This window comes from Hyperoodon ampullatus, assembly GCF_949752795.1.
Source record: "Hyperoodon ampullatus genome assembly, chromosome: 6".
In the NCBI taxonomy this organism is placed as follows: Eukaryota; Metazoa; Chordata; class Mammalia; order Artiodactyla; family Ziphiidae; genus Hyperoodon; species Hyperoodon ampullatus.
The window spans coordinates 22,611,292-22,623,945 of NC_136919.1; the positions used below are offsets into that span (position 1 = coordinate 22,611,292).

At 36.1% G+C, this 12,654-nt stretch overlaps 1 protein-coding gene across 9 annotated transcripts in view; it reads left to right on the forward strand.

Moving 5' to 3' along the window:
• MELK (maternal embryonic leucine zipper kinase) overlaps positions 1 to 12,654 on the forward strand; it is a gene marked incomplete at its 5' end in the record, with an annotated part of 71,517 nt that overhangs the window by 53,371 nt on the left and 5,492 nt on the right. For 8 of the 9 annotated variants that reach the window (XM_079706473.1, XM_079706474.1, XM_079706478.1 and 5 more), the window contains 4 exons: positions 779 to 901; positions 7,639 to 7,870; positions 8,890 to 8,986; positions 10,282 to 10,450. In XM_079706473.1, coding sequence (XP_079562599.1) covers positions 779 to 901; positions 7,639 to 7,870; positions 8,890 to 8,986; positions 10,282 to 10,450 — 621 coding nt within the window. The remainder of the gene's footprint in view (positions 1 to 778; positions 902 to 7,638; positions 7,871 to 8,889; positions 8,987 to 10,281; positions 10,451 to 12,654) is intronic. The other variant, XM_079706475.1, reaches the window with a different exon arrangement.

A 12,654-nucleotide genomic window follows, 5' to 3' on the forward strand; every position in this document is an offset into this window, starting at 1 on the left:
TGTAGCTAGTTCTAGTTGATGGTAATTGACAACCCTGGAGAACTCTGTCACCCCTGGTTGTGAGGGTGGGAAGATTGGTGGCAGGGACCATATTGTCCATTTGAATAGTTCAGGTATGAGAAGATTTGTCCTTGAATCAGAAAATTAGAAAAGAAAGGATGGAATGTAAGAAATTCAAGTACAGTTGCTTGGCCAGGCTAACTAGATATTGAAGGAAAGGAAAGGAGTGAAAAATAAAAAATCCAACTGTACTCCATAGTCTTAGAATTTAGGGTATATCTAGTGTACTTCTAGTTTTTTGAGGGGGAATGACTGGTGGTATTATTAGCATAGGACCCCAAATAGCCTGTCTCCAGGAGATCTTTCATAAGTCTAATTTATTCCTAGTAGAAATTGCAAGCTACTCAGTATGTTCTTGCAACCAAGAAACCTGTATTTCAGAGTCCCTTCCATCTTCTACTTTGTCAGAGAGCTTCTTATTTATAGATTTGCAAAAGAGTTATTTGTCTGGTGTTATAGCGATTATCTGATAATGATATGCTAAGTAGATTCCCATATAACATAAGAATGTTCCAAGGCATCTTGTTTGAGAGTCAGAGATTCTCCTATCTAATAATTTGAATTAAAAAATTTTGACTTCCTGTTTTGGGTGGTGATCTCCTTCAGTCTACTGTCTCTCATTTGTTTCTGCTTCAAGGACCTTGCCCTGTGCCTGCAATATACTCTTTTAAAATTGAATCGTGGTGGTGTTGTTTCTGAGTTCTTCTATTTTGAATAGCCAAAGAATCTGAGTCTAGAAGATGTGATCACCAGTGATGAAAATTATGTGGCTGGATTAATAGACTATGAATGGTGTGAAGACATTTCATCAACAGGTGTGGCTACTCCACAAACACCACAGGTTGGTTATTTTTATTACTGTTTAAAGTAGAATATGTTATCTCAATTATAAAAAATATATAGGCTCTAACATAAGATCTAGTTTGTGCTTGCAAATTTAATGAATTCCTAAGCCATTGAAAATATTAATGGGAGATTGTTGGAATATAAATGAAAGGGAAGCCAATTATTTCTAAGTTGAAGAAAGCCAAGATTCCATTTTGGAGCACTTCACCACTCTTTTTTCCTTCCCTTCCCTCCCCTCCTCTTTAAAAAATGAGGTATAATTTACATGTCCCTGTTGCTCCACAAACTTATCAATACTTGATATTTTTTGTTATTTAATATTTTCTAATCTGGTGAGTGTAAAGTGATATCTCACTGTGGTTTTAATTTGTACTTTTCTGGTTATTTATGTATCTTTTCATATATTAATCAGCCAATGGTTTTTCCTGTTTTATGAAATGGCTTTTTGTGTGTACTTTGCCTATGTTTCTGTTGGATTGTTTCTTTTTTCTTGGTGGTATTGAGGAAGTTCTTAATTTAATTTTAATTTTAATCCTTTGTTGGTTGTGTGTTGCAGGTATATTGTCTGAGTTTGTCACTTGTCTTTTTACTTTGATGGCAGAAGTAATTAATTTTAATGTTACAAGTTGTCAGTATTTTCCTTTATGGTTTATAATTTTTGTGTATTTTAAAAGAAATCATTTTACAGAAGTCATAAATGCATTCACATAACTTGCTTCTAAAAGTTTTAAAGCTTTTCCTTTCACATTAAGTCTTTAGTCTGTGGAGAATTAATTCTCTTGTATGGTATGAGGTAGGGAATCAATTTTTCCCTTTTATAATCAGTTGTGCCAGCACCATTGACAAGTCCAGTCTTTCTGCACTGATCTACAGTGGCACTTCTGTCATATATCAAGTTGATATATAAGTGTGTCTGCTTCTGAGAAATATTTTGTTTTATTGGTTTATTTGTACGAATACCATGTGTCTTATTTCTTTAGTTTTATAATATTTCTTTTATCTGGATGGCCAATTTGCTCCCATCTTCTTCTTCTTTAAGAATGTCTATTCTTGCTCCTTTGCATTTCCAAATACATTTTAGAATCATTTTGATAAATTTTACATACACTTAAAAATTGAAGTTACATTGACTCTAAGATTCAACTTGGGAAAAATTGAAGTCTATGTCCTCAAATCCCCCTATCTGTAAACACAGTATACCTCTCTATTTCTTAGGTTTTAGTTAATTGCTTTCAATAAAATTTTATAAATTTCTCTAAAATGATCTTACATATCTTTTACTAGATTTATTCCTGAGTACTTTTGTTTTTTATTGCTATTGGGAATGGTAGGTTTTTAAAAGTCACTTTTTTTTTTTTTTTTTTTTTGCGGTACGCGGGCCTCTCACTGTTGTGGCCTCTCCCACTGCGGAGCACAGGCTCTGGACGCGCAGGCCCAGCGGCCATGGCTCACGGGGCCCAGCCGCTTCGCGGCATGTGGGATCTTCCCGGACCGGGGCACGAACCTGTGTCCTCTGCATCAGCAGGCGGGCTCTCAACCACTGTGCCACCAGGGAAGCCCTGTATATCCTTTTGAGTGTTGTAGAAAATTATATCATCTATGGATGACAGTTTTGTTACTTCCTTTCCAGTTCTTATGCCTTTAATATCTTTTTATTACTGCACTTAGTAGTCCTAACAGTATAGTAAGCATTCTTCTGTTCTTCCCAATTGTAGAATGATGCTTCTAATATTTTATCATTCAATATGATGTTTGTTCTCTCTTTTTCCCTCCCCTTTCCCCTTCCCCCTCCCTGTTCTCCTTTCCCTTATCCTTCTTTTCCCTCTCTCCCCTCTGTGCCCCCCGACCCCGTATTTTTCAGATTAAGACCTTTTTTTCATCTAGTCCTGGTTTGCTAAGATTTGTTTAAAAATTATGAATCTTTGTTGCAGAAAAAAGGTTAGATAGAATTCATCTGTTGAGATAATCATCTGGTTTTGTTCTTTCCATTTGTTAATGTAGTATATGTTATATTAATAGATTTGATGTTAAACCAATCTTGCATTCTTTAGATAAGCCCAGCTTGTCATGATGTATTACTATCTTTTTTATACATTGCTGGGTTTAGTTTACTAACATTTTGTTTAGTTTTTTTGCGTCTATGTTCTTAAATAAGATTGGCCTATTATCTTCTTTCTTATATGATTTTTTTTCTTTTGAAAACTTTAATTTTATTATTATTGATACATAAGTAATACATAGATACATTCATCTTGTAAAAAATTCAAACAATATGGAACAGCTGAATAAAGAGTGAAAGGCTTTCTTCTCCAGTTTTTGCATCCCATCCCATCTTATATTAATCATATCTAATTGACATTAAGATTATAACTAGTCTTTGAAAATGACTTGGGACATATTCTTTCTTTTTTATTCTCTGGAATGGTTTTTTTTTTTTTTCGCGGTATGCGGGCCTCTCACTGTTGTGGCCTCTCCCATTGCGGAGCACAGGCTCCGGACGCGCAGGCTCAGCGGCCATGGCTCACAGGCCCAGCCGCTCCACGGCATGTGGGATCCTCCTGGACCGGGGCACGAACCTGTGTCCCCTGCACCGGCAGGCAGGCTCTCAATCACTGCGCCACCAGGGAAGCCCTCTGGAATGGTTTTTAAGAGCTATTAATTATATTTTCCTTGAATGTATGATAGAACTTATTATGTAACTATCTGGGCCTGGAATGTTTCTGTGAGAAGCTAGTCAACTACTGATTCAATTTCTTTTGTATTTATAGGACTACGCAGTATTTCAATTTCTTTTCGTCAGTTTGGTGAATTTTGTTTTTCTGGTGTCCATTTCGTACAAGTTTTAAAAAATGTTTTTGCATAAAATCAACAGGAGGATATTATGATCTTGTTAATATCTGTACTATCTGTGTTTATGTCCCCCTTTTCATTGCTGAAGTGTATTTGTTTATTGCAGCTCTTTCATTTTTTGGATCAGTCTTACCAGAGTTTTGTCAATTTTATTAGCCTTTTCAAAGAACCAACTTCTGGCCTTATTGATTCTATTATATTTTAGTTTCCATTTTGTTATTTTCTGCCTTTATTTTTCTATTAGACCAATCTTATTAAATTCTGTTGTTAAATCTTCTACGTCCGTACTAATATTTTGTCTGCTTGACCCGTAAACTTATCTGCTTGAGAGTGGGATATGTTAAAAATCTTCTAATGGGATGATAGTTTGTCATTTTCTTCTTGTAGTTCTATTTTTGCTTCATATATATATGTATGAAGGTATATAATTAGCATACAAGTTTAGAATTTTTATTCTGGTGAATTGAACCTTTTATCATTTATAGTGATCCTCTTTATTACTAGTTATGTGTTTCTCCATGAAGTCTATTTGTTTCTCTGATATTAAGATAGCTGTATTGATTTTTTTGGTTGTTATTTGCTTGGTTTATATTTCTTTATCTTTTTATTTTCAACCTTTCGTGCCCTTATATTTTAGGTATCTCTTTTTTTTTAAGATTTTAAATGACTTTTTTGAAGTATAGTTGATTTACAATGTTGTGTTAATTTCTGCTGTACAGCAAAGTGATTCAGTTATACCTACACACATTCTTTTTCAGATTCTTTTCCATTATGGTTTATCACAGGATATTGAATATAGTTCCCTGTGCTATACAGTAGGATCTTATTGTTTATCCATTCTATATATAATAGTTTACATCTACTAATCCCAAACTCCCAATCCATCCCTCCTCCACTTCCCCTAGGTATATCTCTTAAAAAACAACATATAGCTAGATTTGGTATGCAAACTGAAAATCTTTGTCTTTCAAGTGAGAGCTTACCAAATTTACATTTATTTTGGTTACTAATGTTCTTATTGTGTATCTGCCGTCTTATTTTGTGCTTTCTATTTGTCCCACTTTTTCTGTATTTTTTTCCTATATTTCTTGTTTCTTATGTCAATTTTTCCCTTCATTCCATTGGTTTCTGTTTTATTTTAATATTTAATCTTTTAACATGCTATTTAACTTAAACAAATAAAAAGTTAATCTGTATCTTTACTTTTCTTCTAAACATATGAAATCCTTAGAACACTAATCTCTGATCACCCTCTCTTAGATTACTAAATACTATTGATATGTCAGTATTTTAGCTATCTATTTTTTTTAGCTTTTCGTTTTGAAATCTTTATGTATTCACAGAAAGTTACAAAAGTAGTAAACAGAGGTCTCTTGGACCTTTCACTCATTTTTCTCCACTAGTTACATCTTTTTTTTTTGAAAAATGTATTTATTTTTTGGCTGCGTTGGGTCTTCGTTGCTGCGCATGGGCTTTCTCTAATTGAGGTGAACGGGGGCTACTCTTTGTTGCAGTGCGTGGGCTTCTCATTGCTGTGGCTTCTCTTGTTGCAGAGCACAGGCTCTAGGCGCGTGGGCTTCAGTAGTTGTGGCACGTGGGCTCAGTAGTTGTGGCTTGCGGGTTCTAGAGCACAGGCTCAGTAGTTGTGGTGCATGGGCTTAGTTGCTCTGCGGCATGTGGGATCTTCCTGGACCAGGGCTCGAACCCGTGTGCCCTGCATTGGCAGGCGGATTCTTAACCACGGAGCCACCAGGGAAGCCCCGGTAGTTACATCTTGCATAACTGTGGTACAATTTGTTTTTAGCTCTATACATTTTTAACTTCATAAATTACATATTATTTTTAGAATGTATACTATCAGTATTTATTTGATTGACTCACATTTTCTTTTGTTTACTTACCCTTCTTATCTCTCAAACCTTCATTCTAAAATTATTTTCTTCTTCCTGGAGTACATCCTTTAAAAATTCCTTTAGTGGAAGTCACAGTTGATGGCAAACACTCTTTCTAAATTGGCTAAAATTGTCTTTATTTCACTTTCATTTTTGGAATGTAGTTTCCTTCTGTATTGATTTCTAGTTTATCAGTTATTTTACGCTCTGCAGTTTGAAGATATTATTCCACTCTCTTGCTTCTGTTGTTACCATTGAGAAATCTCTGTCAGTCAGGTTCCTTTCTAGTTAGTCTTCTCCCTGGCTCTTTTTAGGATTTTCTCTTTGTTTTTGGTGTTCTGCAGTCTCACTGTTAGGGTTACTGTCTCTGTGGGTAGTGTCCTCTAGAGTTGTACAGCCTAGTAAATACAGATATGGATTTCTTTTTATTTATCTTGTTTATGATTCATTGTATTTCCTGTATTTGAGGATTTGTATCTTTAATCAATTTTGGAAAATTCCTTGAATAATTGCTGCTTTTTCATCGTCTTTATTATCTATCTCTGGAACTTAGAATAGGCATATGTTAGACCATTAAATTTCATTTTCCATTTATTTTAAACTCTCTTTCATATATCCCATATCTTTGTCTCTGGACTGCATTCTAGATCATTTCAGATTTATTTCACATTCACATTCTTTTTTTCATTTCTATCTAATCTGTTATTTGACATGTCTATTGAATTTTTCATTTTTATCATTATGTTTTTTATTTCTAGAGATTTTTATTCTTTTTCAAAACTGCTTTAACATTCCTCTTCATGTTTTCAATTTCTTTTATTATTTTAAACATATGAACATATTTATATTCTCTACTTGGTAATTTCAGTATCTGACATCTTTATGGGTCTGATCCTTTTGTTTATTTTTTTCTGCTGACTTTTGCTCATGGTGTTTGTATCTTTTGGCATTTTTTTTTTTAATAGGCTCATTTTTCTTGGAACTCTGTGCGAATTCTTCGAAGCTTGGATTAAGGGTTGAGGTCTTGGGTTGTGTTGGATTGAAGCTTTTCTTTCAGCTAGGAATTGTGTTTGCTTCTGTCATGTCACGTTCCTGGAACACAACCAGTTTAGGACTAGGACTACTTTAAATCAAATTCTAGGCTTGAAAGTTCTGGGGATCATGCAGGTAGTATGAATTTGGGCTCCAAACCTTTGTGAAGACTGTCCTGTGGCAACTTAAAAATTATTAAAGGAAACTCTCTTTTCTCCTCCAGAGCCATGGCCAGGACAGACACGTTTTCTTGCCGAGTCCTTTGCAGGGCAGGTTTATATTTAATTCACCCTTTCATTTTAGTTATAGCCCCTCCTGGCTTTACATGGGAGCTTTGGCTCTAATTTAGCACTGTGCGTGAGTCTATTCTACTCCTACTGTAGATTATATGAGAGAGTAGGTAGATGCCCTTAGGGCAGCGGACAGTTTCAGCCTTGATTACATCTCTGAATTCCTGCTCCTATTTTTAGTTTGGCCTCTGAGGATTTTCCTATCTTTTTTGCAAGCTCGACCATAAATTTAAAAGGATTAAAGTATATTTTCTATCCAACATTTCTGTTAGAGTATTTTAACATGGTTTTTCTGAGCCGGTCATTGACTAAACTTTTATTTCTTGTTACATATTAGAGACAAACTGGCAGTCCAGGTATGGGAAGCAATTCTTAGGGATTTATATGTGCCCATCCTCAATTGCCTAGAATCTGGGTATGTTTGATTAAATACGGCCCAAAACATGTTGAAAATTACCTGTCAATAGAACAGCCTAAAGTGATCTACATGTACTAAAGAGAACTGAATATACATTTTCAAATTTCCTGGTATTGCCCATAATATCCTTTTGATAGTGTTTCATTTTAATAAAAATGGTGCAAGGTAATTTGCAAATGATTAAGGCATGTTGTAAAGAAATTGACGTTTCTTCTTCAGTGTGCTTTATCCAGTAACTTTTATTTTCCAGTTTGCCAAGCATTGGACAGAGTCAAATGGTCTGGAATCTAAATCATTAACTCCAGTATTATGCACAGCATCTGCCAATAAATTAAAGAACAAAGAGAATGTATATACTCCTAAGTCTGCTATGAAGAATGACGAGTGCTTTTCATTTCCTGAGCCAAAGACTCCAGTTAATAAGAACCAGCATAAAAGAGAAATACTCACTACACCAAATCATTACAGTACACCCTCTAAAGGTATTTGCTGTGTAGATTAAGCAGTGGTAAAACATCTTGAAATTCCTTCTTCTTATCATGCTAAATAAACATATAGCAGGTCAGAAATGGCTAGCAATGCTCTCAGGAATTGCTAGGAGAAGCCAAGCTGCTTTTTAAGCATATGTTATTTGCATTAGTTGAAATGAAAGCATATTAATCACCTTCACATTTTTTGTATACTCTCAGTATACAAAGATGAAAACTGTTTTGATAGATATTGTTGATTAATTTTATCTTCTTGTTCTTATGGAACCAGTGAGAGTAATGCTGTATGGTCATAGAGAGTAATGCTGTATGGTCAAACGAAACAAAACCCCCGATCTGTTTTTAAAAGCTTGTAATCTTATATTTATTATGAAGTGAATATTATTATCTCTAATTGGTGTACTTTTAGATCATGAACAAAAAGTTAACTAATGAGTAGTTACCAGATTTGTTAATGCAGGTTTGTCACAAACTATCTGGTATACAAATACCCTACTAGAATAAAACACCAAATTTTGGAATAGGGAATATAAAAATAACCAAAGCTTACAATCTCTTTAATAACTTTTGTCAGCTTTCACAGGGGACTATTCTCTTTGCCTGATAGGAGTTGAAAGGGCTATGAATTGAATTAACACCTCTCAGTAGTATATTCATTAAAGGCATAAATACAGATTGACTTTTATTTATAGAAAGGAGAATCAGTAATCATGAAATATTAATTATGTGATCTATTTAGATTTTTCATATGATATTTGTGATAAAATCATAAGCATGGCCTCAGTTTTACAGTGAAGAAAAAGAAGAGCCATACATGTAAGGCAAAATGATTTTGTTTTTATTATAAATCATCTGGAAACATTTCTTTAAAGGATTAGAGCCTTAACATCACTGGGCAAGTGATTACAATATTTCTGAGCCAATAAATGCGGTGATATATGCATTATAGATGGAAAATTTGAAACTATAGCATGTCAGCTACATATGGTTTGTGTTTGTTGTTTTTCTAATAGCTAGAAACCAGTGCCTGAAAGAGACCCCAGTTAAAATGCCAGTAAATTCAGCAGGAACAGAGAAGTTAATAACAGGTGTCATTAGCCCTGAGAGGCGGTAAGTGTTCAGTTTTGTATAGTTTGTTTAGTATATGTAACCAGATTTCCTTTTTTCATATATGATAAACCCACTTAAGGTAAACCATCATGTAGATTCTGTCAGGGACTATAGGAATGTCTGTATGAACGTGGTCTGTGGTCATTACTGAGGCTGTTGCCACTGCCTTTCTCAGGGTGGAATTGTGAGACTCATCAGCAGTACGACTGGCACCTTAACTTAAAATACAGTTCCTGTGCTGAGGCCCATCTTTCCCTACACTTCTGCCAGTGGAGTATAGACATCCACTAACAAACAGAAGTCACTCAAATATTAAAGATCCTAAAGGGTGCTTCAGGTAAAGCCCATTCCTCTTGTACAAACAGGTCTGCAGCATAGGTGACCTTTCATTATCTTTTATAGCTATTTTTTTTTGAGCAGGCTCCATTTTGAGGATAATTGGGAGAATTAGAATGTGAACTAGATATTAGATGCCATGGCATTTTTATTAATTTTCTTGATATCATAATGATATTGTGGTTATGTAGGAAGATGTCCTTATTCACTGGCGATGTATGCTGAAGTGTTTCAGAGTAAAAGGTTGTGATATCTTTTTTTTTTTTTTTAATATTCATTCATTCATTCATTCTGTGCCCGGTCTTAGTTGCAGCATGCGGGGTCTTTGCTGCGGCATGCAGGATCTTTAGTTGCGGCGTGTGGGGTCTTTTAGTTGCGGCATGCGGACTCTTAGTTGCGGTGTGTGGACTCTTAGCTGTGGCACGCAGACTCTTAGTTGCAGCAGGTGAACTCTTAGTTGCCGCATGCATGTGGGATCTAGTTCCCCGACCAAGGATTGAACCCAGGCCTCCTGCATTGGGAGCGCATAGTCTTGCCCACTGGATCACCAGGGAAGTCCCAAGGGTTGTGATATCTTCAGATGGATTACTTTGATGTACATATTTTTAATGTATTTATTATATATATGTAGAGAAAGCAAATGTGGCAAAATATTAACAGTTGTTGACTCTAGAAGGATATATGGATGGTTATTATACTTTTTGTTCAACTTTTCTATATATTTGACACTAAAAAAAAGGTAAGGGAAAAATAGTTTTGATAGTTGACTTGGGGGAAAGTTGATGGCTACATTTCAGTGGAAGATGGCTTTTGTGCTCCCTGAGGAAGAGTAAGATGGCTTGGCCAGGCATACCTGAATGTGGTGCACCTAACAGCCAGGACAAATGTACCTCTGTGAGGGACCCAACAGGCAGGAAGTCCAACTCTTACTCATGGGTTCATTGTTTTTTTTTTTTAAGGTGTCGCTCAGTGGAACTCAACCTTAACCAAGTACATGTAGAGGATACTCCAAAAAGAAAAGGAACCAAAGTGTTTGGGAGCCTTGAGAAGGGGTTGGATAAGGTTATCACTGTGCTTACCAGGAGCAAAAGGAAGGGCTCGGCCAAAGATGGGCCAAGAAGACTAAAGGTAAGTGGACTGGAATTCTTTAATGTGGATTTTAGAAGCTGACTGCTAACTGAACTACTTTTTTTTTTTAAAGCTAAAAGAACTACTTTTTTTTTTGAATGAATGAATTGATTAGTATTTTTAATTTATTTAATACATATTTTTTTGAGCACCTAAAATATACATGTTACTATGCAGTGGGCTTTGAGAATGCAGAGGTAAATTAGATACAGTTGCTCCTTTGGAGGAACAAATAACTAAAATTCAAATATTAAAGTTCACGTAGGGGGATTAAGCACAGAGGCAAAAGAGGAGGTGGGGAAGCATGGGGCATTATATAAGGAACTGCCTTAAGGATGGGGGCTTGAGGTCAGTTGTCCTATCTCTGGTACATAGGAGAGTCCCTGACACATGGGTACCTTTGTAGGCCCTCACGAAATATCTGAATGCATGGGAAGTTAATTTGAACTTTGAGTGTGGTGTGTGTGAGGAAAATAGCAACAGGTCAGGAAAATAGGCTGGCTAAGACGTTTGGACCTTACTTGACAGACCTATTATGTTTTTAGAGCATGTTTAATGTGTCAGTGGTGTGGACAGTATATTTGGTGGGGATAGGAAAAGAAAAAGAAGTGATTAGTAGATATAAAGTACTTCTTACTCTCTTGGATTCTCTCTGAGCGTTCACTCAAACATCTAATGAATGACATTTTTGTTTGGGGGAAGTAAGAGGTGAAGGGAAGAATAAGAGACAGCTCATGTCTTTGAGGAACTCATAGAGCGGCAGTGAAAACAGGCAGGGATGTTGCTCTGATCCATGGGGCTTATTGCTGTAATAAAAACATGTTCCAAGAGGTGTGGGGCCCAGAGGAGGGAAGAGCAGATGGTGGTGTTCCCCATGATTTGGGGACTGGGTCTGTGTTTAGATTTTGCACTGAGAGTCTCATTTTGAGCAAATCTAGGCAGGTTTGGAGGAAGAAAAATGCTGAGCTGCTGGGTGGAAGGGTGCTTCAGGGGAGAATGTTCTGAGATCCCATTTATGTCCTGTCTTAAAGTGAGAGAAGATAGGACTTCTCCATTAGTATTTGATACCTTGTTGAACTTACATAATGCACTGGAGTTTTATGTTGCATATGGCTGTTTATTAGGCATATTTTATCTTTTTATTCTAAGAGTTCTCTAGTTGGAGACAGTTGTGAGGTATTTCATACCCTGATGTTGGGATTATGAAAATCATGGTGTCATTTCTCTGAAAATATTAAATAAAGAAAATTAAGGAAACTTGTCCAATTATATACATTATTGAGAAGCTCAGTGGTTATCAAATACTAATAGATGATATTCTAAAAATGTTCACCAATGTAAATTATTTGGAACTTGAATGCATTTTTCAGTAGGAACTGCTGTGATATTAGTTGGCTTTCTAGATATTTCCCAGTACTTCCAGGATGTAGGAGAAAAATCACAAGATTGGGAATGAGAAGCCTGGGTTGTAGCCTCAGCTTCATACAGTGTAGCTTGGATAAGTCATTTTATCTCTGACTATCTCAATTTTTTTATTTGTTAAAACTGGAGACAGTGTCTATCCTGGCAGCTTCACAGAGCTGGGATATATAAATGAGACTGTATGAGATGCTATATTGCATATGAAATGCTTTCTAAATATAAGGTGTTCCAGTGTCAAGTATCATTATTATTATCATTGTTGAGCATTTTAACCCCAATGTAGCAGAACCACAGTTGTAATTAGCACACACCTAAGATCTGAAGCTTTATCTAACTTTGGATCTTTAACCCTTTATAATGTTTTAGGTTTTTCAGAACTGAAAGACTTACTTTAGAAGATTATCCTCATTTTCCACCTAGTTCTTTTCTTTTCTTTTCTTTCTTTATTTATTTATGGCTGCATTGGGTCTTTGTTGCTGCGTGCGGGCTTTTTCTCCAGTTGTGAGAGCGGGGGCTACTCTTCGTTGTGGTGCACAGGCTTCTCATTGCGGTGGCTTCTCTTTGTTGTGGAGCACAGGCTCTAGGTGCGTGGGCTTCAGTAGTTAGAGCACGTGGGCTCAGTAGTTGTGGCTCATGGGCTCTAGAACATAGGCTCAGTAGTTTTGGCACACGGGCTTAGTTGCTCTGCAGCATGTGGTATCTTCCTGGACCAGGGCTTGAACCTGTGTCCCCTACATTGGCAGGTGGATTCTTAACCACTGAGCCACCAGAGAAGTCCACAC